Source organism: Pseudophryne corroboree, chromosome 5 (genome assembly GCF_028390025.1).
Source record: "Pseudophryne corroboree isolate aPseCor3 chromosome 5, aPseCor3.hap2, whole genome shotgun sequence".
Lineage (NCBI taxonomy): Eukaryota > Metazoa > Chordata > Amphibia > Anura > Myobatrachidae > Pseudophryne > Pseudophryne corroboree.
Window position 1 is genome coordinate 790647847 of NC_086448.1, and position 27957 is coordinate 790675803.

General features: G+C 45.9%; 1 protein-coding gene across 1 annotated transcript in view; it reads left to right on the top strand.

Annotated features, from left to right (window-relative positions):
• Nucleotides 1-1854: 1854 nt before the first annotated feature.
• The window catches only part of AGMO (alkylglycerol monooxygenase), a 375267-nt gene continuing 349164 nt past the window's right edge, over nucleotides 1855-27957 (top strand). The window contains exons 1-2 of the mRNA XM_063925088.1: nucleotides 1855-2147; nucleotides 16052-16179. Coding sequence (XP_063781158.1) covers nucleotides 2022-2147; nucleotides 16052-16179 — 254 coding nt within the window. The 5' untranslated portion in view covers nucleotides 1855-2021. The remainder of the gene's footprint in view (nucleotides 2148-16051; nucleotides 16180-27957) is intronic.

The following is a 27957-nucleotide window of genomic DNA, read 5'->3' on the forward strand; positions in this document are numbered from 1 at the left end:
ACGGATCAGATGGAGTTCCTGTCTAGTATAGTGGAGAGTTTTCATGACGCACCTCCTCCTTTCACTTTTGGTCTGTAAATTGACAAGGTCATGTAAGTCTTGCTGTTTTTCCTTTTTATCATTTGTCTGAGGTCTATTGAAGTGTTTTTGCCAGATACTTAGAAAACATATTTCTCTTGATGTAAATGAATGAAATGTAAATTATGCCTATTTACAATGTTACCTACACCCCCTTGGAGTGTCGCTGCACATCCCCCCCCCCCCCTGCTCCTTGTTGCCTTCTTACTGTTAATATTTTTATTTTTATTTACAATGCAATCTTATTGAAATGTCATCGCTGCATTATAACAAATTTTTTCAATAAACTGTTCTTAAAAAACAAAACAAAAACAAACAAAATCATGATTCAGTGCACTATAGGGCCTTGATGGGGAGATACAAAATGAGTCCCGTCATCAAAAACACAGACTTAACTTGGGAAGTAGGTATTCAGGAAAGTGGACCAATCTCACTAGAGTCTGGGTGAATCACCCAAATTTCTGGTCTCCAATGTTAGAATTCCAGTACGCTACTGCACAATCTCCAACAAAATGGCTTCTCTGGGGAAACTCCATTCACTAATCAACTAACCATTAACTTTTTATAAGCAACAAAGTGGAGTACGGACGGGTTCACTACGGCTGGCCGGCGGTCGGGCTCCCGGCGACCAGCATCCCGGCGCCGGGAGCCCGACCGCTGGCTTACCGACAGCGTGGCGAGCGCAAATGAGCCCCTTGCGGGCTCGCTGCGCTCGCCACGCTACGGGCACGGTTATTCTCCCTCTATGGGGGTCGTGGACCCCCACGAGGGAAAATAAGTGTCGGTATGCCGGCTGTCGGGCTCCCGGCGCCGGTATACTGAGCGCCGGGAGCCCGACCGCCGGCATACAGAAGACCACCCAGTACGGACATATTCCTCTTAGCTCCTGAGACTCGCAACTTCATCCCGCTATTACCGCTGTGCCAACGCCCTGCCCCGCTAACTTATGAGAGGACAGTCCCTGGTTGATGAGCTATCTACACCCCCAGTTGTGGTATTGTAGTGTAGTGTGTGCGGGGAGGGGCTGAGAAGTGGTGTAGTGTGTGCGGGGAGGGTGCAGGGGTAGTACATACCCGTCCTGTGCTGGCCGGTCCATGGAATGCTCAGGAGAAGAACCAGAGAAGGCAGCAGCACTGCAGAAGGTGAATAATTGGGCTAATTAAGCTAATTGGACACCTCCAATTGCTTAATTAGTCATGAAGAGGGGGGGAGGGTGCCTCTGCAGTTCCACAGCAATTCCCGACCATTTTTCCATGAAGATATGGATTTTAGGAAAAATTGGTCATGCTCTGGGGATGCGGGGGAAAAAAATCCCCTGCAGCTCAAAAAATCTAAAATGCTGCACCCAATTGAATAGCAAAAATCTTGCACCTGAATTTGCCCCTTAAGGTTTAAACCACTCCGCTCTCATGCAACCGCTCTGTTTCTCTCAGAATAAAGTCGCAGACGCACAAGTGGCGGTTGCAGCATCGTGCGCTACACAATCAGCCCCTAAATCTGCTATTAATAAGATTTGAAGAAGAAAAAATGACACAAGAATATAATGATTTATGATTAATTTAAAACTGAGAATAAAACCATAGCCCACATAGGCTTTCTCATGTCTCATGTCAGGCCGGCTGTAACAAACTACGACGGGAGTCTCTGTGCCTATATCCAGTGCCCAATCCTGGATGCCCTCTCTGCCCTATCAGTATCACAGCAGTTGTATTACTGTGATGATCTCTCTGTGTTCTGCTCTCTTATCTCTATGTATCACGTGGTGTGTTTATTCCACTCACTGTGTTGCAAGTGACAGAGTCCCGCGAGCAGGAAGAGCTCTCCCCACAGTGTGTAAGGGTTAGGGCCTGTGCACTGCTTCTATGTAACAACGAGACACACTCACAGTAAACCATACAAATCTCCTGCTCTTCCATTTGTGCTGCCGAGGGCCCCTGCCAGCCATGGGAGGATACACTGGCCAGAGTGAGCTGTCTGTCTCCAAGGGAGTCCGGATGATGTTTTATGCCTTGCATCCAAATGAAACCTCCTTTAGAACTATAGAAGAAGTCCCAGATTACGTGGAGAAGGTGAGAAAGCTGATATGCTGCGAGACCAAGGGGTCTATGGGGGTAATTCCAAGTTGATCGCAGCAGGAATTTTGTTAGCAGTTGGGCAAAACCATGTTTACTGCAGGGGGGGCAGATATAACATGTGCAGAGAGAGTTAGATTTGGGTGGGGTGTGTTCAATCTGCAATCTAATTTGCAGTGTAAAAATAAAGCAGCCAGTATTTACCCTGCACAGAAACAAAATAACCCACCCAAATCTAACTCTCTCTGCACATGTTATATCTGCCTCCCCTGCAGTGCACATGGTTTTGCCCAACTGCTAACAAAATTCCTGCTGCGATCAACTTGGAATTACCCCCTATGTACTAAGACTTGGAGAGAGATAAAGTGGACGGAGATAAAGTACTACCAAGCAACCAGCTCCTAACTGTCATTTTTCAAACACAGCCTGTAACATGGCAGTTAGGAGCTGATTGTCTGGCACTTTAACATTAAACCATAACTGTTATACTATTCTAAATAATAATAATAATAATAATAACAACAATAATAATAATAATAATAATAATAATAATAATGTTGATTGGCAAAAGTTCAACATACAGTAAGTAAAGTATTACCATATCTATCTATCTATCTATCTATCTATCTATCTATCTATCTATCTATCTATCTATCTATCTATCTATCTATCTATCGCTATTGTCACCTGATAGTAAAGCCGGGTGCACATGGGACGATCTAGACAACTATTTTGGCTAGATAGGTCATTGAACGATAATACCTTCCATGGTGGTCATTCCGAGTTGATCACTAGCTGCATTTGTTCGCAGCGCAGCGATCAGGCTAAAAAACGGCAGTTCTGCGCATGCGGCGCAATGCGCACGTGCGTCGTACGAGCACAACGAACAATGTAGTTTTGCACAGGGTCTAGCGAAGCATTCCAGTCGCACTGGTGGCCGCAGAGTGATTGACATGAAGCGGGCGTTTCTGGGTGGCAACTGACCGTTTTCAGGGAGTGTTCAGAAAAACGCAGGCGTGCCAGGAAAAACACAGGCGTGGCTGGGTGAACGCTGGGCGGGTTTGTGACGTCAAAACAGGAACTGAACAGTCTGAAGTGATCGCAAGCGCTGAGTAGGTCTGGAGCTACTCTGAAACTGCACAAAAAAAACTTTGTAGCCGCTCTGCGATACATTCGTTCGCACTTCTGCTAAGCTTAAATACACTCCCAGTGGGCGGAGGCATAGCGTTTGCACGGCTGCTACAAACTGCTAGCGAGCTATTAACTCGCCCACCCATGTGTACAGGCTAGATCATTCACTAGGCGCGCTCCTGCGGGTAAACAATAAAATTGATGAAAGACTGTTCAGCGAGGTCAATTATGGCTAGATCGTTCATGATCGTTGACTGTCTACACAGTGTGTATGAACGATGAATGATTTTGACTAGATGATGTCAACTAGCCACTAAGAAAATATTTACATTTGTAGCCAAAAACCATCTAGGCAAGATCTTTGAAAGACTGAAAGATTTGGCTAGAACTTTCCATGTGTGCACTCTAGATCTTTGAGTCAGGAGCAGGGAGCTGAAAGTGAAAGATTTTATCTTTCGGTCTTTCTGTGTGTACCCTGCCTTTCACCTCCAAACCTGCTGCCAGCCTGTCACCTCCAAAACTGCTGCCTGCCTTTCACCTCCAAACCTTCTGCCTGTCTGCCACCTCCAAACCTGCTGTCTACCTGTCACATCCAAACCTGCTGCCTGCCTGTCACCTTCTAACCTGCTGCCTTTCTGTCACTTCCAAGCCTGCTGCCTGTCTGCCACCTCCAAACCTGCTGCCTGCCTGTCACCTCCAAACCTGCTGCCTGCCTGTCACCTCCAAACCTGCTGCCTGCCTGTCACCTCCAAACCTTCTGCCTGCCTGTCAGCTCCTAACCTGTTGCCTGCCTGTCACCTCCAAACCTGCTGCCTGCCTGTCACCTCCTAACCTGCTGCCTGACACCTCCTAACCTGCAGCCTGCCTGTCACCTCCTAACCTGCTGCCTGACACCTCCAAACCTGCTGCCTGTCTGCCACCTCCAAACCTGCTGCCTGCCTGTCACCTCCTAACCTGCTGCCTGACACCTCCAAACCTGCTGCCTGTCTGTCACCTCCAAACCTGCTGCCTGCCTGTCACCTCCTAACTTGCTGCCTGACACCTCCAAACCTGCTGCCTGTCTGTCACCTCCAAACCTGTTGCCTGCCTGTCCCCTCCTAACCTGCTGCCTGACACCTCCTAACCTGCTGTTTTGTGGTTGGGAGAGATAGCGCTCACTGGGGAAGGGTTTGGATGAGTGCCGCTAGACCTGGAGGTGTCCTACCTCCTTGTGCAGCTATGGAAAGGAAAAATGGACAGCGCACTTTAGGGATGTGGATACCAGGAGAATGGGAGAGGGGGGAGGGAAGGGGTGACAAATGCAAAATGTCTATTTTTGCATCAGGAGTGTCAATGATGGATGTAATCCCTATGTGTACAATGATAATCGTGAGACAAAATAAACTGTATTTGTTTATTGTTTTGGTTTCTATGAAACCCTCTTCAGGTGTGTCGTGCAGACTACCCTTTATAGGTGTACCCTCCTGAATGGTACACTTTTTCCCAGACCCTTATAGTCAATAAGTCTAAAATGCCACTATCAGGTGTGTCTTGCAGACCACCCTTTATAAGTATACCCTCCTAATGGTATACCCTGTTCAGAAGGACCCCAGCTGGGGTTAATGTCGGGTGTACCCTGGTGAGGGTCACCTTTACCATAGGTGTGGTGTGCCTATGTGCTTCTGAGTGGTCTCTGTTAGTCTGATGTAATGAGTGTGACAGTTTGCGGCGTCCCGCCTGTCAGACTCTTCCTGTTGTGCTCGGCTGGAGGTAGCGGGTGTGGGGCTGTGTAAGTTTCACTTACCGCCGGGGGCAGGTTGGTGCGCCTGCCGCCGGTTTCTGCAGTCCCGTCCCGCGTCCTGCGCTGCCTCCGCGAGTTCTGTCTGCAGCTCCGGTCCCCGGCTCGACTGCTGTGTTGCTCCTGCTCGCGGGTCCCGTCTGCTACTTCCTGGTGTCGGCGTCACGTGCTGGGTTACGTGAGCGGGCGGAATTGTCCGGAAACGTGTACTCTCCCTCTCCGGCCTGAGAGGGGGATCTTTAAGTGTGGTAAGCCTTGTCCTGGTGTTCTCGTGCCAGAGCTGAAAAGAGGTGAGGTGAGGAATGATCCTGTTCTGCAGTGTTTGTAAAAAAATTTCATTTAAAATCTAGAGTAGTCCAAAGTCCAAATCCAGTTAAAACTCCAGTTCTAACTGCAGCTTTGGAAAGACATCCTTAACATGCTTTCTTAACAATTTCAGGCCCTAACCTGCTGCCTGCCTGTCACCTACTAACCTGCTGCCTGCCTGCCACTTCCTAACCTGCTGCCTGTCTGTCACCGCCAAACCTGCTGCCTGTCTGCCACCTCCAAACCTGCTGCCTGTCTGTCACCTCCAAACCTGCTGCCTGCCTGTCACCTCCTAACCTGCTGCCTGTCACCTCCTAACCTGCTGCCTGACACCTCCTAACCTGCTGCCTGTCTGCTAGCTCCAAAGCTGCTGCCTGCCTGTCACCTCCTAACCTGCTGCCTGACAAACTCCAAACCTGCTGCCTGTCTGTCACCTCCAAACCTGCTGCCTGCCTGTCACCTCCTAACCTGCTGCCTGACACCTCCTAACCTGCTGCCTGCCTGTCACCTCCTAACCTGCTGCCTGCCTGCCACTTCCTAACCTGCTGCCTGCCTGTCACCTCCAAAGCTGCTGTCGTCCTGTCACCTCCAAACCTGCTGCCTGTCACCTCCAAACCTGCTGTTTATCTGTGACCCCTGACTCTGCTGCTGCCTGCCTGTCACCTCCTAACCTGCTGCCTGCTTGTCACCTCCAAACCTGCTGCTTATTTGTCACTGTGGCCGGAGAGACTAACCAGCCACACGTGTAATGGCCGCCGCAGCACTGAAGGGGTTAACCCCTAGTGCCCGGTGCCATTAGGAGGACAATAGGCACTTGGCGCCACTTTTAAACTGTGCACTGGCGCTAGTCGCCATCTTTAAATGTATTGTGGGTGCTAGGCACCGGGTATTTAAAATATGTTTAATAATGTGTCATATGTTATATCGCTGCGCAGTGCGCAGTTGGAGAATGATGGACAGTTATAGAACTGATGGACAGGGCACTTATGAGAAAAGTACAAGGTATTTTGTTTCTAAAAAGGCCTTGAAAATAGTTTGTGAGACACTTTTTGCATAGGAAGTCGTATGGTAATTGTCCTAGCTCCAGACTTGCTATGTACAAGTAAGTGTCAATTAGCCGGCCTCTTGGTGGCCAAACATCTTTGAAATGCAAACGACGGTGGAAGGAAGACTGTTTGTTGTGTTGCAGCCTTTTCTGTTGTAATCCCAAACACTGGGTTTGCATGGAGATGTGAATGAGACAGAAACATTTGTATTTTGAAGCTATGTGATAAATTTATCAATGGCGAAGTGTAAACTCCCAGGTGGTAGGAATTGGAGTTTAAATTATACAAAACTTTGTGTGTGCCAGGAAAGAGGAAATTGTTTTATTTATTTATTTATATTTTGTAAGATATCCTGATTGGATGGAAAGGACTGTGGTTTGTGATTTTACTGTATAAAAAGAGGAGGCTGTGAGCCTCCAGTGTGTATTATACCAACCACTTTCTGCTGTGAACATCTTGCTGTATGCTGTTTCCCATAGCAATAGGGAAGAGTTTTCTTTAGAACTATTTGTTGGCATTAAAACATCATCTGCCTCAAGAAGATTGCGTCATCTTGTGACCTGCAGGCCTATGCAAAACATAGCCCCGTTCTTCGGCTTGCAGCTGTCCCTCTGGATCCCAAATCTTCTGCCTACCAGTTACCCCAAACCTCTTGCTTGCTGGTGACCTCCAATCTTGCTGCCTGCCAGTTACCCCAAACCTGTAGCTTTTCTGTTAGCCATGAACCTAGTGCTGCCTGCCTATCACATTGAAATCTGCTGTCAGTCAGTGAAACCAACCCTGCTGCCTGCTCATCACCAATTAATCTGCAGCCTGCTTGTCACCATCTAAACTGCTTCTGACAGCCCTTTATCCCCTGATGTTCTTACAGACAGTTACCCAGAATTTGCTGTTTGCCTGTCATCCCAAACCCTGCTTTTAGCCTATCACCAACAAACCTGCTGCCTGCCTTTCATCCCCAACCCTGCAGCTGTCACTCTGGAGTTTGCTGCCTGACTGTCACCCCTAACCCTGCAGCTGTCACTCTGGATTCTTTTGTCTGCCTGTCACCCCTAATCCTACAGCTGTCACTCTGGATGCTGTTGTCTGCCTGTCAGACATAACCCTGCAGCTGTCACTCTGGATTCTTTTGTCTGCCTGTCACCCCTAATCCTACAGCTGTCACTCTGGATGCTGTTGTCTGCCTGTCAGACATAACCCTGCAGCTGTCACTCTGGATCCTGCTGCCTGCCTGTCAGACATAACCCTGCAGCTATCACTCTGGATTCTGCTGCCTGCCTATCACCCATAACCCTGCAACTGTCACTCTGGATTCTGCTGCCTGCCTGTCAAACCAACTCTGTAGCTGTGAATCTGGATCCTGTTGTCTGCCTGTCACCCCCAACCCTGCAGCTTTTACTCTGGATTCTGCTGCCAGCCTGTCACCCCCAATCCTGCAGCTGTTACTCTGGATTCTGCTGCCTGTCTGTCACCCATAACCCTGCAGCTGTTACTCTGGATTCTGCTACCTGCCTGTCACCACTAACCCTGCAGCTGTCACTCTGGATTCTGCTGCCTGCCTGTCACCACTAACCCTGCAGCTGTCACTCTGGATTCTGCTGCCTGCCTGTCACCACTAACCCTGCAGCTGTCACTCTGGATTCTGCTGCCTACTGGCCTGTGCTGAGCCGATGTGTTATCAGATAAGAGTGTAGAGAGAACACTGATCAGAATGCTGCTTGTATAAGTAACAAGTATTAGTATAGGGTGTGGATCAATGGATTGATTACGTTATGGCCGACAGTCACTAGGTCAACACCAAATGGTCGACATACATTAGGTCAATGGGTACAAAAGATAGACAGATGAAAGGTCAACAGTGCTTAAGGTCGACAGGTACAAAAGGTCGATATGACTATGGTCGACACACAATGGTTGACGTGTTTTTTTTGTTGCAAATCTTGTATATATCATGTTATGTAACCACCATCAGTACAAACGTAGGCCCATGCAGGCTTGCTACGCTCACCACACTTCGGGCAGGCTAGCTAGTTCTGCTCCATTGCCATCCTCCTGTGCTGCCAAGTATACAGCTGCCTACAGGAGTTTCTGCCTCTCCATCAGTGTATTTAGTGTTACACCAGTAATCAATGGAAAACATATTTTCTCTATCGTCCTAGTGGATGCTGGGGTTCCTGAAAGGACCATGGGGAATAGCGGCTCCGCAGGAGACAGGGCACAAAAAGTAAAGCTTTAGGATCAGGTGGTGTGCACTGGCTCCTCCCCCTATGACCCTCCTCCAAGCCCCAGTTAGATTTTTGTGCCCGGCCGAGAAGGGTGCAATCTAGGTGGCTCTCCTAAAGAGCTGCTTAGAAAAGTTTAGCTTAGGTTTTTTATTTTACAGTGAGTCCTGCTGGCAACAGGATCACTGCAACGAGGGACTTAGGGGAGAAGAAGTGAACTCACCTGCGTGCAGGATGGATTGGCTTCTTTGGCTACTGGACATTAGCTCCAGAGGGACGATCACAGGTACAGCCTGGATGGTCACCGGAGCCTCGCCGCCGGCCCCCTTGCAGATGCTGAAACGAGAAGAGGTCCAGAATCGGCGGCAGAAGACTCCTCAGTCTTCTTAAGGTAGCGCACAGCACTGCAGCTGTGCGCCATTTCCTCTCAGCACACTTCACACGGCAGTCACTGAGGGTGCAGGGCGCTGGGAGGGGGGCGCCCTGGGAGGCAAATGAAAACCTTTTTTGGCTAAAAATACCTCACATATAGCCTCCGGGGGCTATATGGAGATATTTAACCCCTGCCAGAATCCATTAAAGAGCGGGAGACGAGCCCGCCGAAAAAGGGGCGGGGCCTATCTCCTCAGCACACAGCGCCATTTTCCCTCACAGAAAGGCTGGAGGGAAGGCTCCCAGGCTCTCCCCTGCACTGCACTACAGAAACAGGGTTAAAACAGAGAGGGGGGGCACTAATTTGGCGTTAGAAATATATAAAAGATGCTATAAGGGAAAACACTTATATAAGGTTGTCCCTATATAATTATAGCGTTTTTGGTGTGTGCTGGCAAACTCTCCCTCTGTCTCTCCAAAGGGCTAGTGGGTCCTGTCCTCTATCAGAGCATTCCCTGTGTGTGTGCTGTGTGTCGGTACGTGTGTGTCGACATGTATGAGGACGATGTTGGTGAGGAGGCGGAGCAATTGCCTGTAATGGTGATGTCACTCTCTAGGGAGTCGACACCGGAATGGATGGCTTATTTAGGGAATTACGTGATAATGTCAACACGCTGCAAGGTCGGTTGACGACATGAGACGGCCGACAAACAATTAGTACCGGTCCAGACGTCTCAGAAACACCGTCAGGGGTTTTAAAACGCCCGTTTACTTTAGTCGGTCGACACAGACACAGACACGGACACTGAATCCAGTGTCGACGGTGAATAAACAAACGTATTCCTTATTAGGGCCACACGTTAAGGGCAATGAAGGAGGTGTTACATATTTCTGATACTACAAGTACCACAAAAGAGGGTATTATGTGGGATGTGAAAAAACTACCGTAGTTTTTCCTGAATCAGATAAATTAAATGAAGTGTGTGATGATGCGTGGGTTCCCCCCGATAGAAAATTATGGGCGGTATACCCTTTCCCGCCAGAAGTTAGGGCGCGTTGGGAAACACCCCTTAGGGTGGATAAGGCGCTCACACGCTTATCAAAACAAGTGGCGGTACCGTCTATAGATAGGGCCGTCCTCAAGGAGCCAGCTGACAGGAGGCTGGAAAATATCATAAAAAGTATATACACACATACTGGTGTTATACTGCGACCAGCGATCGCCTCAGCCTGGTTGTGCAGAGCTGGGGTGGCTTGGTCGGATTCCCTGACTAAAAATATTGATACCCTTGACAGGGACAGTATTTTATTGACTATAGAGCATTTAAAGGATGCATTTTCTATATATGCGAGATGCACAGAGGGATATTTGCACTCTGGCATCAAGAGTAAGTGCGATGTCCATATCTGCCAGAAGATGTTTATGGACACGACAGTGGTCAGGTGATGCAGATTCCAAACGGCACAAAGGTGTATTGCCGTATAAAGGAAGAGGAGTTATTTGGGGTCGGTCCATCGGACCTGGTGGCCACGGCAACTGCTGGAAAATCCACCGTTTTTACCCTAAGTCACATCTCTGCAGAAAAAGACACCGTCTTTTCAGCCTCAGTCCTTTCGTCCCTATAAGAGTCATATCTGCCCAGGGATAGAGGAAAGGGAAGAAGACTGCAGCAGGCAGCCCATTCCCAGGAACAGAAGCGTTCCACCGCTTCTGCCAAGCTCTCAGCATGACGCTGGGACCGTACAGGACCCCTGGATCCTACATGTAGTATCCCAGGGGTACAGATTGGAATGTCGAGACGTTTCCCCTTCGCAGGCTCCTGAAGTCTGGTTTACCATGGTCTCCCTCCGACAAGGAGGCAGTATGGGAAACAATTCACAAGCTGTATTCCCAGCAGGTGATAATCAAATTACCCCTCCTACAACAAGAAAAGGGGTATTATTCCACATTATATTGTGGTACTGAAGCCAGAAGGCTAGGTGAGACCTATTCTAAATCTAAAAAAATTTGAACACTTACAAAGGTTCAAATCAAGATGGAGTCACTCAGAGCAGTGATAACGAACCAGGAAGAAGGGGACTATATAGTGTCCCGAGACATCAGGGATGCTTACCTCCATGTCCAAAATTTGCCCTTCTCACTAAGGGTACCTCAGGTTCGTGGTACAGAACTGTCACTATCAGTTTCAGACGCTGCCGTTTGGATTGTCCACGGCACCCCGGGTCTTTACCAAGGTAATGGCCGAAATGATGATTCTTCTTCGAAGAAAAGGCGTCTTAATTATCCCTTACTTGGACGATCTCCTGATAAGGGCAAAGTCCAGGGAACAGTTGGAGGTCGGAGTAGCACTATCTCGGATACTGCTACAACAGCACGGGTGGATTCTAAATATTCCAAAATCGCAGCTGATCCCGACGACAAGTCTGCTGTGCCTAGGGATGATTCTGGACACAGTCCAGAAAAAGGTGTTTCTCCCGGAAGAGAAAGCCAGGGAGTTATCCGAGCTAGTCAGGAACCTCCTAAAATCAGTGCATCATTGCACAAGGGTCCTGGTAAAGATGGTGACTTCCTACGAAGCAATTCCATTCGGCAGATTTCACGCAAGAATTTTTCAGTGGGATCTGCTGGACAAATGGTCCGGATCGCATCTTCAGATGCATCAGCGGATAACCCTATATCCAAGGACAAGGGTGTCTCTCCTGTGGTGGTTACAGAGTGCTCATCTTCTAGAGGGCCGCAGATTCGGCATTCAGGATTGGATGCTGGTGACCACGGAGGCCAGCCCGAGAGGCTGGGGAGCAGTCACACAAGGAAAAAATTTCCAGGGAGTGTGATCAAGTCTGGAGACTTTTCTCCACATAAATATACTGGAGCTAAGGGTAAATTTATAATACTCTAAGCTTAGCAAGACCTCTGCTTCAAGGTCAGCCGGTATTGATCCAGTGGGAAAAACATCACGGCAGTCGCCCACGTAAATAGACAGGGCGGCACAAGAAGCAGGAGGGCAATGGCAAAAACTGCAAGGACTTTTCGCTGGGCGGAAAATCATGTGATAGCACTGTCAGCAGTGTTTCATTCCGGGAATGGAAACTGGGAAGCAGACTTCCTCAGCAGGCACGACCTCCACCCGGCAGAGTGGAAACTTCATCGGGAAGTTTTCCACATGATTGTAAACCGTTGGGAAATACCAAAGGTGGACAAGATGGCGTACCGTCTGAACAAAAAACGGGACAGGTATTGCGCCAGGTTAAGAGACCGTCAAGCAATAGCTGTGGACGTTCTGGTAACACCATGGATGTACCAGTCGGTGTATGTGTTCCATCCTCTGCTTCTCATACCTAAGGTACTGAGACTTATAAGACGTAGAGGAGTAAGAACTATACTCATGGCTCCGGATTGGCCAAGAAGGACTTGGTACCCGGAACTTCAAGAGATGCTCACAGAGGACTTATGGCCTCTGCCGCTAAGAAGGGACTTGTTTCAGCAAGTACCATGTCTGTTCCAAGACTTACCGCAGCTGCGTTTGACGGCATGGCGGTGGAACGCCGGATCCTAAGGGAAAAAGGCATTCCGGAAGAGGTCATTCCTACCCTGGTCAAAGCCAGAAAGGAGGTGACCGCACAACATTATCACCACATGTGGCAAAAATATGTTGCGTGGTGTGAGGCCAGAAAGGCCCCACGAAGAAATTTCAACTCGGTCGATTCCTGCATTTCCTGCAAACAGGAGTGTCTATGGGCCTCAAATTGGGGTCCATTAAGGTTCAAATTTCGGCCCTGTCGATTTTCTTCCAGAAAGAAGTGGCTTCAGTTCCTGAAGTCCAGAAGTTTGTCAAGGGAGTATTGCATATACAACCCCCTTTGGTGCCTCCAGTGGCACTGTGGGATCTCAACGTAGTTCTGGGATTCCTCAAATCACATTGGTTTAAAACCAGTCAAATCTGTGGATTTGAAGCATCTCACATGAAAAGTGACCATGCTCTTGGCCCTGGCCTGGACCAGGCGAGTGTCAAATTGGTGGTTTTTTTTCTCAAAAAAGCCCATATCTGGTTGTCCATTTGGACAGGGCAGAGCTGCGGACTCGTCCCCAGTTCTCTCCCTAAGGTGGTGTCAGTGTTTCACCTGAACCAGCTTATTTTGGTGCCTTGCGCCTACTAGGGACTTGGAGGACTCCAGGTTGCTAGATGTTGTCAGGGCCCTGTAAATATAGGTTCCAGGACGGCTGGAGTCAGGAAAACTGACTTGCTGTTATCCTGTATGCACCCAACAAACTGGGTGCTCTTGCTTCTAAGCAGACTATTGCTAGTTGGATGTGTAATACAATTCAGCTTGCACATTCTGTGGCAGGCCTGCCACAGCCAAAATATGTAAATGCCCATTCCACAAGGAAGGTGGGCTTATCTTGGGCGGCTGCCCGAGGGGTCTCGGCTTTACAACTTTGCCGAGCGGCTATTTAGTCAGGGGCAAACACGTTGGTAAAATCCTACAAATTTGATACCCTGGCTAAGGAGGACCTGGAGTTCTCTCATTCGGTGCTGCAGAGTCATCCGCACTCTCCCGCCCGTTTGGGAGCTTTGGTATTATCCCCATGGTCCTTTCAGGAACCCCAGCATCCACTAGGACGATAGAGAAAATAAGAATTTACTTACCGATAATTCTATTTCTCGGAGTCCGTAGTGGATGCTGGGCGCCCATCCCAAGTGCGGATTATCTGCAATACTTGTACATAGTTACAAAAATTGGGTTATTATTGTTGTGAGCCATCTTTTCAGAGGCTCCGCTGTTATCATACTGTTAACTGGGTTCAGATCACAGGTTGTACAGTGTGATTGGTGTGGCTGGTATGAGTCTTACCCGGGATTCAAAATCCTTCCTTATTGTGTACGCTCGTCCGGGCACAGTATCCTAACTGAGGCTTGGAGGAGGGTCATAGGGGGAGGAGCCAGTGCACACCACCTGATCCTAAAGCTTTACTTTTTGTGCCCTGTCTCCTGCGGAGCCGCTATTCCCCATGGTCCTTTCAGGAACCCCAGCATCCACTACGGACTCCGAGAAATAGAATTATCGGTAAGTAAATTCTTATTTTTTCCAATTTTTGATCATATACTTGAATAATAATAATAATAATAATAATAATAATAATAATAATGATAAAAATCATCTCATTACCATATGATACTGAAATGAAGTCCAAACTCTCTTGGAGGGAGAATGATCAAAGCTGATATAGAGATAAAGTGGAGAGAGATAAAGGGGTATACAGTATATACTAAGCATTGAAAAGAGATAAACTACCAGCCAATCAGCTCCCGCTCCTAACTTCCATATTACAGGCTGTGTTTGAAAAATTACAGGAGCTGATTGATTGGTACTTTATCTCTCTCCATGACTACAATCGCAGCCCAGCGTCTCTGGCGCACTGTGGGTGGTGTTTTGCTGCGTCTGCGATACGACAATGAAACAAAATTGAAAGAAAAATGCAGTACACCAGTCCTCTCGGAGCATCTCAGTCTCGCTGGTTCTCTCGCGGCATAGGGACGCCCAGAAAGTGAGGACACATCTATAATGAGATCCCTTCTCTTGAGCAAAGAGCTATCCATTTAGAGCTCCACGATCAACCCTCCAGCAGCTCATAGCCAGCAGTAATTGCTTGTTTTTGCTTACACTCTGCGGAGGTAGTGAGCAGAAATAAGCTTTAGGGGTCTATTTATGAAGCAGTGAAAAGTGTGGAGAAGTGAGCCTGTGGAGAAGTTGCCCATGGCAACCAATCAGCATTGAAGTAACATTTACGTATAATTTGCATACTATACAATTGTACGGAGCAGCTGTTTGGTTGCCATGGGCAACTTCTCCTCAGGCTCACTTCTCCACTCTTTAAACTGCTTCAAGAATAGACCTCAATCTGCTGCCGCGGGGGCTGCTGGTGGGTTGATTGCGGGCAGGGCCGGCGACAGGTGGGTACAAAGGGGACAACTGTACTGGGCCCCAAGGATCAGAAGGGCCCCAAGTATATGCTGATAAGTACCTGGCAGGGATGTGAGCCGTCTTCTCCAAATAGGGCAGTGAGCTGTAGGTGGTGTGGCCGCAGCCTCAGAGTGACAGGAGCCTCTCACACACAGTGACTGTGCGGCGCGAGTGTGCGTATGCTCTTCCGGGTTCTGCTCTGTTGCAGGCAGTTACGTGTTATGGCAGCAGCTCCACTGCCCAGGATTTCCGTGCCCTGCACTGGCCTCTTCTAGTAGGTTCTGCTGTGCGGTGTTCGGATCTGGTGGTTGCAGCACACGTCAGTTGCTCCCCGGCGGAAGAGTGGATCATACTTACCGACATTCTGGCTGCTCTCTGCGGGAGTGGCACATCCTTTAAGCCACGCCCCCCCACTCTGTAACGCCGCGATCACCGGCATTACACTGCAGGGGGCATGGCTATGATGACGCGATTTAGCAAGAATCGCGTCATCGACTGCCTGGGCCGCCCACTTTACACACTCAGTGGGCAGATGGGCAGGGGGGACCCCTGAAATCGGGAGACTTGCCTGCTCTTCCGGGGGGCCGGGAGGGTCACCTGATTTTCGGGAGCCTCCCGGCCATTCTGGGAGAGTAGGCAAGTATGGAGTGGATTGGTGTGGGGATACAGGGCTGGGGGAGCTGGGAATGGAAGGAAGGAGTGAGGGAGACACAAACTGTGGTATGTGGGGGGGAGGAGGGAGAGATATACATATTTCTATATTTGTATAAATGAATATAGAAATATATATATATTTTAACAGTTTCTTATATAGCGCATATATCTAATCTGAGGGGGGCCCCAGTGATATCACTGTATGGTGCCCCAAGATTTTTGTTGCCAGTCCTGATTGCGGGTAAGTGAATAGCTCTGGGCACTATACCCGGGATATGAGACCACACAACATACCCTGCAGGTGACTGACTCTGCCCTTTGGCCTAGGCTTCAATAAAAAATATACGTCACGAAGGGGTTAGCGGCATAACGAAAGCCATGAGTATGAGTTTGAGCCGCAGGCAATCATTTCTGTTTTTCTTCTTGCAGGCAACCGCTTATTTCTTCATTATGCTGGTAATGGAGATGTTTGTGAGCTGGGCTTGGAAGGGTCGACCACTGAGAGTAAACGATGGACTCTCGTCCCTTTCTGCGGGAGTTATGTCTCGCCTGCCAGAGTAAGTTAAAATTGCTTTGTGGTCGGAAAAGTCTTTTTTTTAAGTGATTGAACTGGAAGCTCTGAAGATCCTCTAAGCCAAGGAACCTTCGTTCCAAAGCACTGGAGTTAATATAAGGATTTAATGCTGCAATTAAGCAGCGCTCAGCTGTACCATTAAATGTATGACATAATCTGTAATAATTTATATTACAGGCAATTTGATTGACTTTTAACAATTCTGACATGAAAACCCCCCCCAAAAACCACAGTTTCATGGACCTACCAAGTGAATGTATCTACTTGGCAAGTGACTGCCACTGCGGGGCCATGGGCTTGCAGACTTCTGGTATCCGCTTTTTGCAACAAAAGTGATTAATTAGCTACTAGCGTCCATCCCATTGTATAAATACATTTCTTGGAACAATGGTGTGAACAGAAATTATTCATCTTTATAGCAGGGGCCACCCCTGATCTATAGTGTGTGGCGGTTTCTAGAGAGAAGTTCCCAGCACTGCCCATACAGTATATTGCTGTGCAAGAATCATACAATCCCTACAAAGGAGTATTGCTATAAAAGTGTACAAAATATTTGCTGTAACCCATAGCAACCAGTTAAATATACTGTCAATAATATTTCTTTTACCGGAACAGTACTGGGGCTGATGTTGAAATGTTTCACTTGTGTCAGCAAGGTACCTGTCCATTCCGTGGAGAAGTTGTACCAAACCTTGGAGAGAGATAAATTGGAAAGAGATAAAGTACCAACGAATCAGCTTCTAACTGCAGGCTGTGTTTGAAAACAGTTACGATCTGATTGGTTGCTACTTTTTCTCTGTCCTCCATGGTTTGATATATCCCTGTGAGTCATAATAAGGAGCTTCTTCTCAGCGTAGTCATCTGCAACTGGATGAGAAAATTGGAAAATTCCGCCAGCACAGTGATTGGCCAGCTTGTTGCCATGACGAGGGTGAGCTGCCACGGAGCCAAATATAGCCTCACCAAATGTGGCCATCCCACATCCAAATGCTGATCGCCTCATTATAGAGGAGTCATGTTTACTGAGGCAATGTGGCAAAGAGGTTATGGACTTTACCCAGGTCCAACCCTGATGGAGGGTCCAGCCTGGGCCCAAGTCTCCTGCCCCTTCTCCTCTTACCTGGCAGCGGCAGTTCTTCTCCCCAGACCAGCACATGTTGCTGTGTGCTGGTCTGCAGTATGGCCAGTTACAGTTAGGTGCTTAAAATACTATTTTTTCTGTGTTTTTTTCTAAGGGTGCATGGCCACGCCTCCCATCATCAGGCCACTCCCCATGAAAGTACATAGGCCCAACCATGCTCTGTACGGCCCTGGATATGAGACAGGATCCTAGGCCATTTTTTCGCCTCCATGCGCTTGTGTGACCTGCGTACGCGTTCTCTGTGCCCTTACTGCTGGATGTGCCACCGACAGTGCTGCCATAGTAACATGGCAAGTGCCAAGATATGGAGGTATATTCACAGAACATAAATCTTCTGTCATTTGTATTCTTGTTTCACACTGTTTACTAAACGGCGTCTTTGACGGATTTAAAAGGGGAATAATAAGGATTGCATAATGTTATGGCAGCGTAATGATGACATAAGCAATGAAATCTCTTTGAAGATTTATTTGCGTGTAAAATACACAAGAGCACACAATAAGATTTATTATGAACTGAAAACATGCATAATTAATCTTACATACCTTGCTGACAGTACTACATAAACCAATCAAATTAACATCCTAATTAAAGTTTCTTTACAGACATATTGTGATTGCCCCTTTAAAAAAATGTCCACGCTCAGCCGGCATCCTACACTGCCGCCATAAAGTTAATTTTAAAGCAACAGTTTCTTTTAGGATAAAACAAAATTACATTCAGCTTCCATTGTTTATTCAATTATCCCTGTCACAGAACAAGCCTGGTTTTACATGTATTATTATTGCCGTTTTAAATCCAGTGTACAAAGTGGCTGTTTAGTAGATAAATATACCCCGGGCCAATAGTGTGAGGCCTGCACACAAACAAGATTATGATACGTGCGTGAATGCTGCTGGATAATTTTTGTAAATGGAAAATAAATGTTGCTGCATATGTAATGTATGTGATGTCATGGCGCCACCAAAAGGGGATCACACCATCGCCGGGATCAGGAAGCTGAGCACCTGGCATGTCTACAGGACACGCGGGGCAGCTGTGCAGGGTCTAGTGTGTCATTCCGGCCTAACACAAGTGCCAAAGGGCAGAGACAGTGCCACTCCTTCAGTCTGGAGCCCCTCTGGCCACACTGCTCACAGGCCCTAATTCAGACCTGATTATAGCCCTGCTAAATTTTGCAGGCACACTGATATGCGGGGGAACGCCCAGCACAGGGCTAGTCCGCCCCACATGTCAGCCCCCCCCCCCCCCCCTCCCTGCAGAAGTGCAAAAGCATCACACAGCGGCGATGCTTCTGCACTTCACGAGTAGCTCCCGGCCAGCGCAGCTTTTGCGTGCTGGCCGGAGCTACTCGTCGCTGCCCGGATCGCAGCGGCTGCGTGTGACGTCACACAGCCGCTGCGGCCCACCACCCGCACAGTCCTGCCACGCCTGCATTGGCCAGACCGCTCCCACAAAACGGCAGCCAAACACCACCGTGCCGCCCCCTCCTGCCCAGCGACCGCCTCTGTCTGTCGGTCAAGCAGAAGCGATCGCTAGGCAACGACAGCCGTCGGCTGTCAGCCATGCGCCGGTGCACTGCAGCACCGGCGCATGCACACTTCTGACCTGATCGCTGCTCTGCAATGAACGTCAGCGAGCGATCAGGTCAGAATGACCCCCATTGTGCAGTATGTGTACTTTGATTGCACGCAGCAGATAGATGTATTACATACCTACAACACGTGATTAATGTGTCTGTAAAACGTAGCTGCGGCAAGTCCTAATACACGCACGGCCCCCGCTGCAACAGGTCCTTGCGCAAAGGAAGAGGTCTTGCTGGAGAAAGAGCGCTATATAAATAAAATTATTATTATTGTTATTATTATTATTGTTATTATTATTAATGTGGTTGTAAAAACTCCTTGAAATTATCATAAGTAACCTTTAGATTCAATATGACAAATAATAATACTGATTTACGTAATACTGTAACTTACAGTTCTGCTCTGAGAATCACCACATAAATATATTATGTTACATGGTCTAGGCGCAGCATTGTCCAACATAATAATAATAATAATAATAATAATAATATGTGAAAAACTAGAATGGGAATAAAAATACATTATTGCTGCTACCAGATGATAATATTATATACAGGATGTAGTTATGTGACCGGCGGTCAGGAGACTGCCAGTCACAATACCGGCACCTAAATCCCGCCCCTTCGCTATCCCGATGATCGGCATTCCAACCAACAGGGACTATTCCCACTCGTGGGTGGCCAAGACACCCGCAAGGGTCTTTGTTGCACTCTCCCACCCCTGCCTGCCCTCTCAATGTCGGGATCCGCCGTCAGTTCAGTCACACATACCCAACCCTTATATACATAGCAATGATCAGCAAGTTCTCTCTTCTCCCATCCCATAGTCACTGTGGGCATACTTGCCTACCTGACCCTCTCCATGAGGGAGAAAATGCTCTGTTCCTGGACTTTCCTGGTAATGTATGATTGCCATCACCTGTGGTGAAATACCTTTCTTATCAATTACCTAGCTCACCACAGGTGATGGCAATCATACATTACCAGGAAAGTCCAGGAACAGAGCATTTTCTCCCTCATGGAGAGGGTCAGGTAGGCAAGTATGCTGTGGGGTGCTCTGCTACAAAAGCAGGTGGGGAATACCATAGACACAAACCTTTCACTGAATGCCTTCAGCTACAGTTACCATGAGGCAGGGGCATTTTAAGAGAGGAGGAGGCCCGTGTTCAGCCTCCTCCGTTCGGGCCCCCTCCTCTCTGAGGGAGCGCTGTAGAGTCTGAGCACTCGAGAGCTCAGACTGTACTGCGCATGCGCAGATCTCCGGGAAAATGGTGTGGCAGCCATTTTCCCTGAGATTTCTCTACTGCGCATGCGCAGAACTCGGTGAAAATGGCCGCTGAGCCATTTTCACTGTGTTCTAACAGCGCTGTGGATGCCGGCGCTGGACTTCGGAGGGGTGAGTATTTTAAAAATGGGTGCAGTGTGTGCAGTGGGGGCCCCCTCTGGACTCAGGGGCCCGTGTGCACCGCATACACTGCACCCATTATAGAAACGACAGTGCTATGAGGAGCACTGCTAAACTCAGTGAACGAAGCAGGGTGGGAAAATATGCACTTTTTTTTTTTTCTAATAGTCATTTTTTGTAAATTTCATACATTGTGCTTCAAATCATGGGAAAAAGTGTTTTTCTAAAACCATTAGTTTCAGGCATCTGCAACTGTGGGAGAGACGTTACAAAGCTTGGAGAGAGGTAAAGTGGAGAGGAATAAATTACCAACCAATTAGCTCCTGTCATTTTTCAAGCAGCAACCAGTAACATGGCAGTCAGATGCTTATTGGCTGGTACAGGTTGAGTATCCCATATCCAAATATCCGAAATACGGAATATTCCGAAATACAGACTTTTTTGAGCGAGAGTGAGATAGTGAAACTTTTGTTTTCTGATGGCTCAGTGTACACAAACTTTGTTTAATACACACAGTTATTAAAAATATTGTATTAAATGACCTTCAGGCTGTGTGTATAAGGTGTATATGAAACATAAATGAATTGTGTGAATGTACACACACTTTGTTTAATGCACAAAGTTATAAAAAATATTGGCTAAAATTACCTTCAGGCTGTGTGTATAAGGTGTATATGTAACATAAATGCATTCTGTGCTTAGATTTAGGTCCAATTGCCATGATATCTCATTATGGTATGCAATTATTCCAAAATACGGAAAAATCCGATATCCAAAATACCTCTGGTCCTAAGCATTTTGGATAAGGGATACTCAACCTGTAATGTATCTCTCTCCACTTGATCTCCCTCTGAAGCTTGATACACTTCCCCCTGTAACGGCAGAGATGCAGCGCTTTAGTACTGAAAAAATCTGACATCCTCTATATTTATATTTGATGGAAATGAAAGCGGGAAACGTGCTGTAGCTGTGTCAGAGAGTATGTTCTGCTTGGGGCTTCAGAGACTCTTTGACACATACGTCTCTCTCCCTTCTCTACAGAACGCATTCATCCGGCAGGCTCACACACAAAAGCTCTCACAAGAGAGCCACACTGGTATTTCATTCAGGCAGCCAGCTTGGCAATCACCGTAGACCCTCGATTAAGTATGTGCTCAGCCGGTGGACTGCAGAAGCTATTAAAATACTCTGTGTGTAATATCACTTCATTACTTCGGATGGAACCTAGTGCATTTACTCTGCGTGTTGCACCAACTGCATACAAACAATGAATTGGTTTTTTTCTTCCTTTTCCATAATTGATTAGCTGTGAGAATAATTTCATAGGAGGCAAACCTTCCTCAGGTGCTATATTTTGTCATATCGCATGACTCCTGCGATGCCTTTCAGGTTGTTTTTTTTTTTTAAAGCCTGGTACAGCGGCTCGGACAAATTAAGGGCCTATATTTGTTTCCCAGGAACACCAATTAAACCTGAACGTTGAGCTGTATAGTCAACACGTTTTCCTTTCTCGTTATGTGAAACAAACTGCGGAGGATGGAAAGAGCTGGCGGAAAAAGACAAAAAGCACTGAAAAAAAATACAGATTTTTTTTTTTGGTTCCATTAAAGGTGTGAGGAAGTCTTGTCAGACCGGAGCTCGGGTTTCGTCTACAGTCAAACTAATATCAGTATGGAAGAAAACCTTACAGGGCTGACAGAAATTGTTAGGAGAACGTTTTGGCTAAAGCCGGTCCATCAGGAGGAATATTGGAGAAAATCGTTAGCCGTTGAGAGATTAATTCGCCACTGATTGCATCCTTCCCAGGGACTACGTTTTTATTTCACCTCCCTTTTGTAGAAACCGTTCGCCACATCCTCTCAAATTTCTGGCATACGGTGAATATTTCTACAGATAAATAGCCCATTAATCAGGGTTATGCTCTCCGTCATAAACTTATTCGTTCAACTGCATCGATGCAGGAAGTATATGACAGTATATAATAAATTCAGGGTGGGATTGTTTGGGGTTCTTGTAAAAACCGTAAAGACTTTGCAGGAAAGCAGGGGGCTTTTAATAATGAAGAATTGCTTGGAAAATATACGTTTAATGAGGAGGCAGGCAATTTGTAAATTTCCTTCTGGTCAGGGGAACTACAAGTCCCAGCATGCTCTCTGGCAGGGAGTTTTCACAACAGTTGAAGGACAACAAGTTACCCAAGTATGTTCTAAGGCCCTCATTCCGAGTTGATCGCTCGCTAGCTACTTTTAGCAGCCGTGCAAATGCATAGTCGCCGCCCACGGGGGAGTGTATTTTCGCTTTGCAGGTGTGCGAACGCCTTTGCAGCCGAGCGTAGCAAAAACATTTTGTGCCATTTCAGAGTAGCTCTGGACTTACTCAGCCCTTGTGATCACTTCAGTCTTTTTGGTGCCGGAATTGACATCAGACACCCGCTCTGCAAACGCCTGGACACGCCTACGTTTTCCCAAACACTCCCAGAAAACAGTCAGTTGACATCCATAAACGTCCTCTTTCTGTCAATCACCTTGCGTTCGGCTGTGTGAATGGAATCTTCGCTAAATCCATCGCCCAGCACTGATCCTCTTTGTACCCGTACGACGCGCCTGCGCATTGCGGTGCATACGCATGCGCAGTTTTGCCATTTTTTTTACCTGACCGCTGCGCTGCGAAAATCGGCAGCGAGCGATCAACTCGGAATGACCCCCCAAGTTTCTAAAAACATGCTAGAATTATGTAATATCTTTAAACATCTGCTTTATAAAAATCCTTAAATCTCTGTAATACTTGACTGAAATAGAGAGCTTTTTCATACGCTATATGGAGAAGAATTACAGTATACAATGGATTTTATATGACAGGAGAGGTTTTAACCCCAAGGCTGGTCAGCATTCACCGTCCCCGTAACAAGGTGGCAGTGTTGCATACTGGATGTTAGTTTATAGGCAGACCTATGGTAGCGTTTCATTGTTATCTAGATGGTTTTATAAGGTCCTGGCCTCTTATTCTATAAGACATTTGCCCCCTCCCACTCTGGTCTAGTGGTCAGCTTTATGATGTGGGTGCTGGCAAAAGCGGTAGCAGTGGTCATCTGCCGGTAGTTGTTGAGGTGCTCCCCTCGCCAATACACTGGTTAGGATGATTATGCTGGGATCAGTGGTACCACCGGTCCTGGGTTGCCTTTTTATGTGTCAATGGCAGGAGAGTTTGGATACCTTGAGATTAGTGATGTGCACCGGAAATTTTTCCGGTTTTGTGTTTTGGTTTTGGATTCGGTTCCGCGGCCGTGTTTTGGATTCGGACGCGTTTTGGCAAAACCTCCCTGAAAATTTTTTGTCGGATTCGGGTGTGTTTTGGATTCAGGTGTTTTTTTTACAAAAAACCCTTAAAAACAGCTTAAATCATAGAATTTTGGGGTAATTTTGATCCCATAGTATTATTAACCTCAATAACCATAATTTCCACTCATTTCCAGTCTATTCTGAACACCTCACAATATTATTTTTAGTCCTAAAATTTGCACCGAGGTCGCTGGATGGCTAAGCTAAGCGACACAAGAGGCCGACACAAACACCTGGCCCATCTAGGAGTGGCACTGCAGTGTCAGGCAGGATGGCACTTCAAAAAAATAGTCCCCAAACAGCACATGATGCTGTTTATTCACCCTGCGCAACTCCTCATTGTGGTTGTGCAGATGAAATCAGATTCATTTGGTGGCATTCCCACCTACTAATTACTCTGTTTGATTGCCCACTCGTTCATATCATATGTGAATATAATTGCTGCCGAGATTACTGAGTAGTCGATCCATCCCATTCGATTCTATGTACTTAAGTAGAAATAATACACTGGTGTTACTTATAAGGCATATAATTCAAATTTACTAATTTATAATAATATATAGAGCGCAGCATGAAGGAATTAATAATAAGTGATCAATATTGATTGAAATAGTGTTCTTATGTGAAATAGTGTTCTTATGTGATAGTAAGATATGCCCACAGGTACAGGTCTTTCAAAAGTTGGTATCAAGAGACTTGGATCTTCTATATCAGCATAATAGACACCATCCAGATAATATTACTAAAGAGGAGAGAGCAGCATTGCAGGAACTGGCGGAGTGGCAGGATGTCATAATTAAACCATCTGACAAGGGGGGGAATATAGTGTTATGGCCAAGGGATCTGTATATTGAAGAATTAGAAAAACAACTAAATGATACCAACTGCTACAAAAAACTAATCTTTAGCCCCACACAGCAATTTTTGAGGGAATATAACAAGCTGCTCTCAGATGCATTTGGGAGTGGCACGATCCTAAAGAAAGATTTTGATTTTCTTCAAGTTAACAGCCCCAAGACGCCTACACTATATCTCCTCCCCAAGGTCCACAAAAACGAGAAAAAACCCCCAGGAAGACCTATTGTGTCTGGAAAGGGCAGTCTCACTGAGAAAGCCAGTGTCTTTGTAGACCAATTTCTCAGGAAACATGTCATAACCCTTCCATCTTACTTAAGAGACACTATGGATGTCCTGAATAAGTTAGCAAATCTGCGAGTGAATCCTGGTGTATGGCTGGTGTCATGTGACGTTGAAAGTCTATACACCAGCATACAGCATGGACAAGGCATCCAAGCATCCAAATTTTTCTTAGACATGGAGGCACATAGTGAATTTAACAACTTCATCATCAGCCTATTGCAATTTGTCCTAACTAGGAATTATTTTGTCTGCAATGAATCCCACTATCTCCAGGTAAGAGGAACAGCGATGGGGACTGCGTGTGCCCCCACTTATGCTAACATCTACATGGGGTGGTGGGAGAGGGAATTTGTATTCCATGAATCGATGGAAAACTATACGGAAAACATCATTTTATACTGCAGATACATTGATGACATCTTTTTCCTATGGGAGGGTCAATGCCGAGATTTAAAACATTTTATCTCATTGCTTAATACTAATGACCTAAATCTCAAATTGACATGTGAAATGAGTCAGGAACAGATCAATTTTCTTGATCTAACTATCAAATTGGATGAGGAGGGTTTTCTCTCTACAGACAACTTTAGGAAAACAACTGCCACAAACAGTATCCTGCATGCTCAAAGTTCACATTTTCCCCCCACTATCCGTGCCATCCCAAAGGGTGAACTCCTGCGTATCAAGAGAAACTGCTCAGAGAATGAAACCTATGAGAATAGGAAAACGGAGCAAAGCAGAAGATTCAAAGATAGAGGTTACAGTGGGAGGACCATAAAACAAGCAATTAGGATGACAGAACAGTATCCTAGGGAATCCCTTCTGAAACCCAAACTGCGGTCCCAAATCGAAGAACCTATCCGATTCATTGGGACCTTTAATGCCCAATGGCGGAACATAGATTCCACCTTACAAAAGCATTGGCATGTGCTGAAAACAGATAGTGATCTCAACAAAATTCTACCAGCTAAAGTTAAATGTAGCTGGCGGAGATCACCCAATGTAAGGGACAGGTTGGTCCACAGTCACATGTCAAGAATAGATTCAAAAACCATCATTCAGGGTTCCATGTGTTGCGGGCGTTGTAAGGCTTGCAAATATATGGTCCCTGTAAAACATTACATGGACAAATTTGACAAAAAATGGACCATACCCAGTCTCATTACATGCACAACAGTGGGTACTATCTATCATCTTGAGTGCCCTTGCAAAAAAGCCTACATTGGGAAAACCATCAGGCCCTTAAAAGTTAGATTATTAGAACATGTGGGCAATATACGCAATGTAGACAGGGACCGAAGTAATTTCAGAATTATATCACCGGTGGCAAGGCATTTTCAACAGTTCCACAACTGTGACCCCAGTGGACTTAGAGCCTTTGGGATGAAGCACATCAAATTAGGAATACGTGGTGGGGACTTGGATTCAGAACTCCTGAAAGCTGAGACCAAAATGATATTCCTTATGAATACCCTGCATCCGTATGGTCTCAATGAGACGAACAGCTTTAGCTCTTTCCTATGAATACATTGAGAAGATCAATCTAAGTACAATATACCTCTTGTTTTTCCCCCCCCTTTTTTTCTTCCCCCCTTTTTCTGTTCATATCTCTCCTTTGATTAATAAAATTTTCTTATTCAATTTATCTATTTTTCACATATCTAATCAAAAATCAAGAATTAAAATTCTTGTGCTAATGGTCCTTTTCCTTCTTATTTTTTCTGTTCGTTACTTATTGTCCGCATAGCATGATAATTAGGGGATTCAATATATTCAGAACCCCCATAAGTATATTTTAAAGCATTCCTGATTTCATATCGAATTTAATCAAGTTACTAGATCACAGTTATAACAAGTAGCTTCTGAACTACATAAGCATAATGCAACAGCCATGTACTCCAAGGCTATATGTATTCCTACTGATATCATATACATCTAATATGATCAGATGTAATTATTTTCAAGAAAACACTAAGAAAATTAGTATGAGGAATGTATAAATCTGCCGACAGTAATATAATCTAGCTTAACTGTTAACATACATTTATTCGAAAGATACATAACGAGTACTGCATATAGGCAGCACAACAAAGTATATTATCTTGAGGCAGCAATAGTAGTGGCAATTTTCACTCATTAATGCACTTAGTCACTGTGTCTCTAACAGCACTAATATAATGGATTGCAATCTGTCATTTTGCCTCGCTATCAGGAGGCATAGATGGCAGAACTATTCTCAAATTATATATATTTACACACACACACTTTTATTCACTACCAATCATCAATAGTTTTTTCACTATAAATAATTAATTTTACTAATTTATTACTCGTTTAGGTTTTTTGCACTATGCACTAACAATTTGGTTTTGAGTTTGTTGTTTTTTGGCAGCACTAGTTTCCTTTCACATTTGAGCACTTAGTAACGGGTACTTATTAACGATTAACATGCATTTCCGTTTTTTCTTTCATGTCTCACTTTCACATAAGAACACTATTTCAATCAATATTGATCACTTATTATTAATTCCTTCATGCTGCGCTCTATATTTTATTATAAATTAGTCAATTTGAATTATATGCCTTATAAGTAACACCAGTGTATTATTTCTACTTAAGTACATAGAATCGAACGGGATGGATCGACTACTCAGTAATCTCGGCAGCAATTATATTCACATATGATATGAACGAGTGGGCAATCAAACAGAGTAATTAGTAGGTGGGAATGCCACCAAATGAATCTGATTTCATCTGCACAACCACAATGAGGAGTTGCGCAGGGTGAATAAATTAAATAAGGAGTAGGATATATAGTTTAATTTCTGATTAACATGACATTAATAATATCGTATTGCATACCCCTGACACCAATGAGAAATGACCATGAGAGGCATGTGATGCTTAACAATATTACTGTAATAGGATGTAAATTACCCACTGGCATTATGAGCAGGAGCGGGTTAGACTGCCATAGCAGCAGCTGAGACGCTATCATGATAATATATAGCGAAATTGCTGATTAAATATGACATCAGTAATAATGTTATTGTACATATCCCTGACTTCATTGAGAAATGATTATGAAAGGGATGTGATGCATAATAATATTACTAGAACAGGATGTAAATTACTCATTGGTATCATGAATA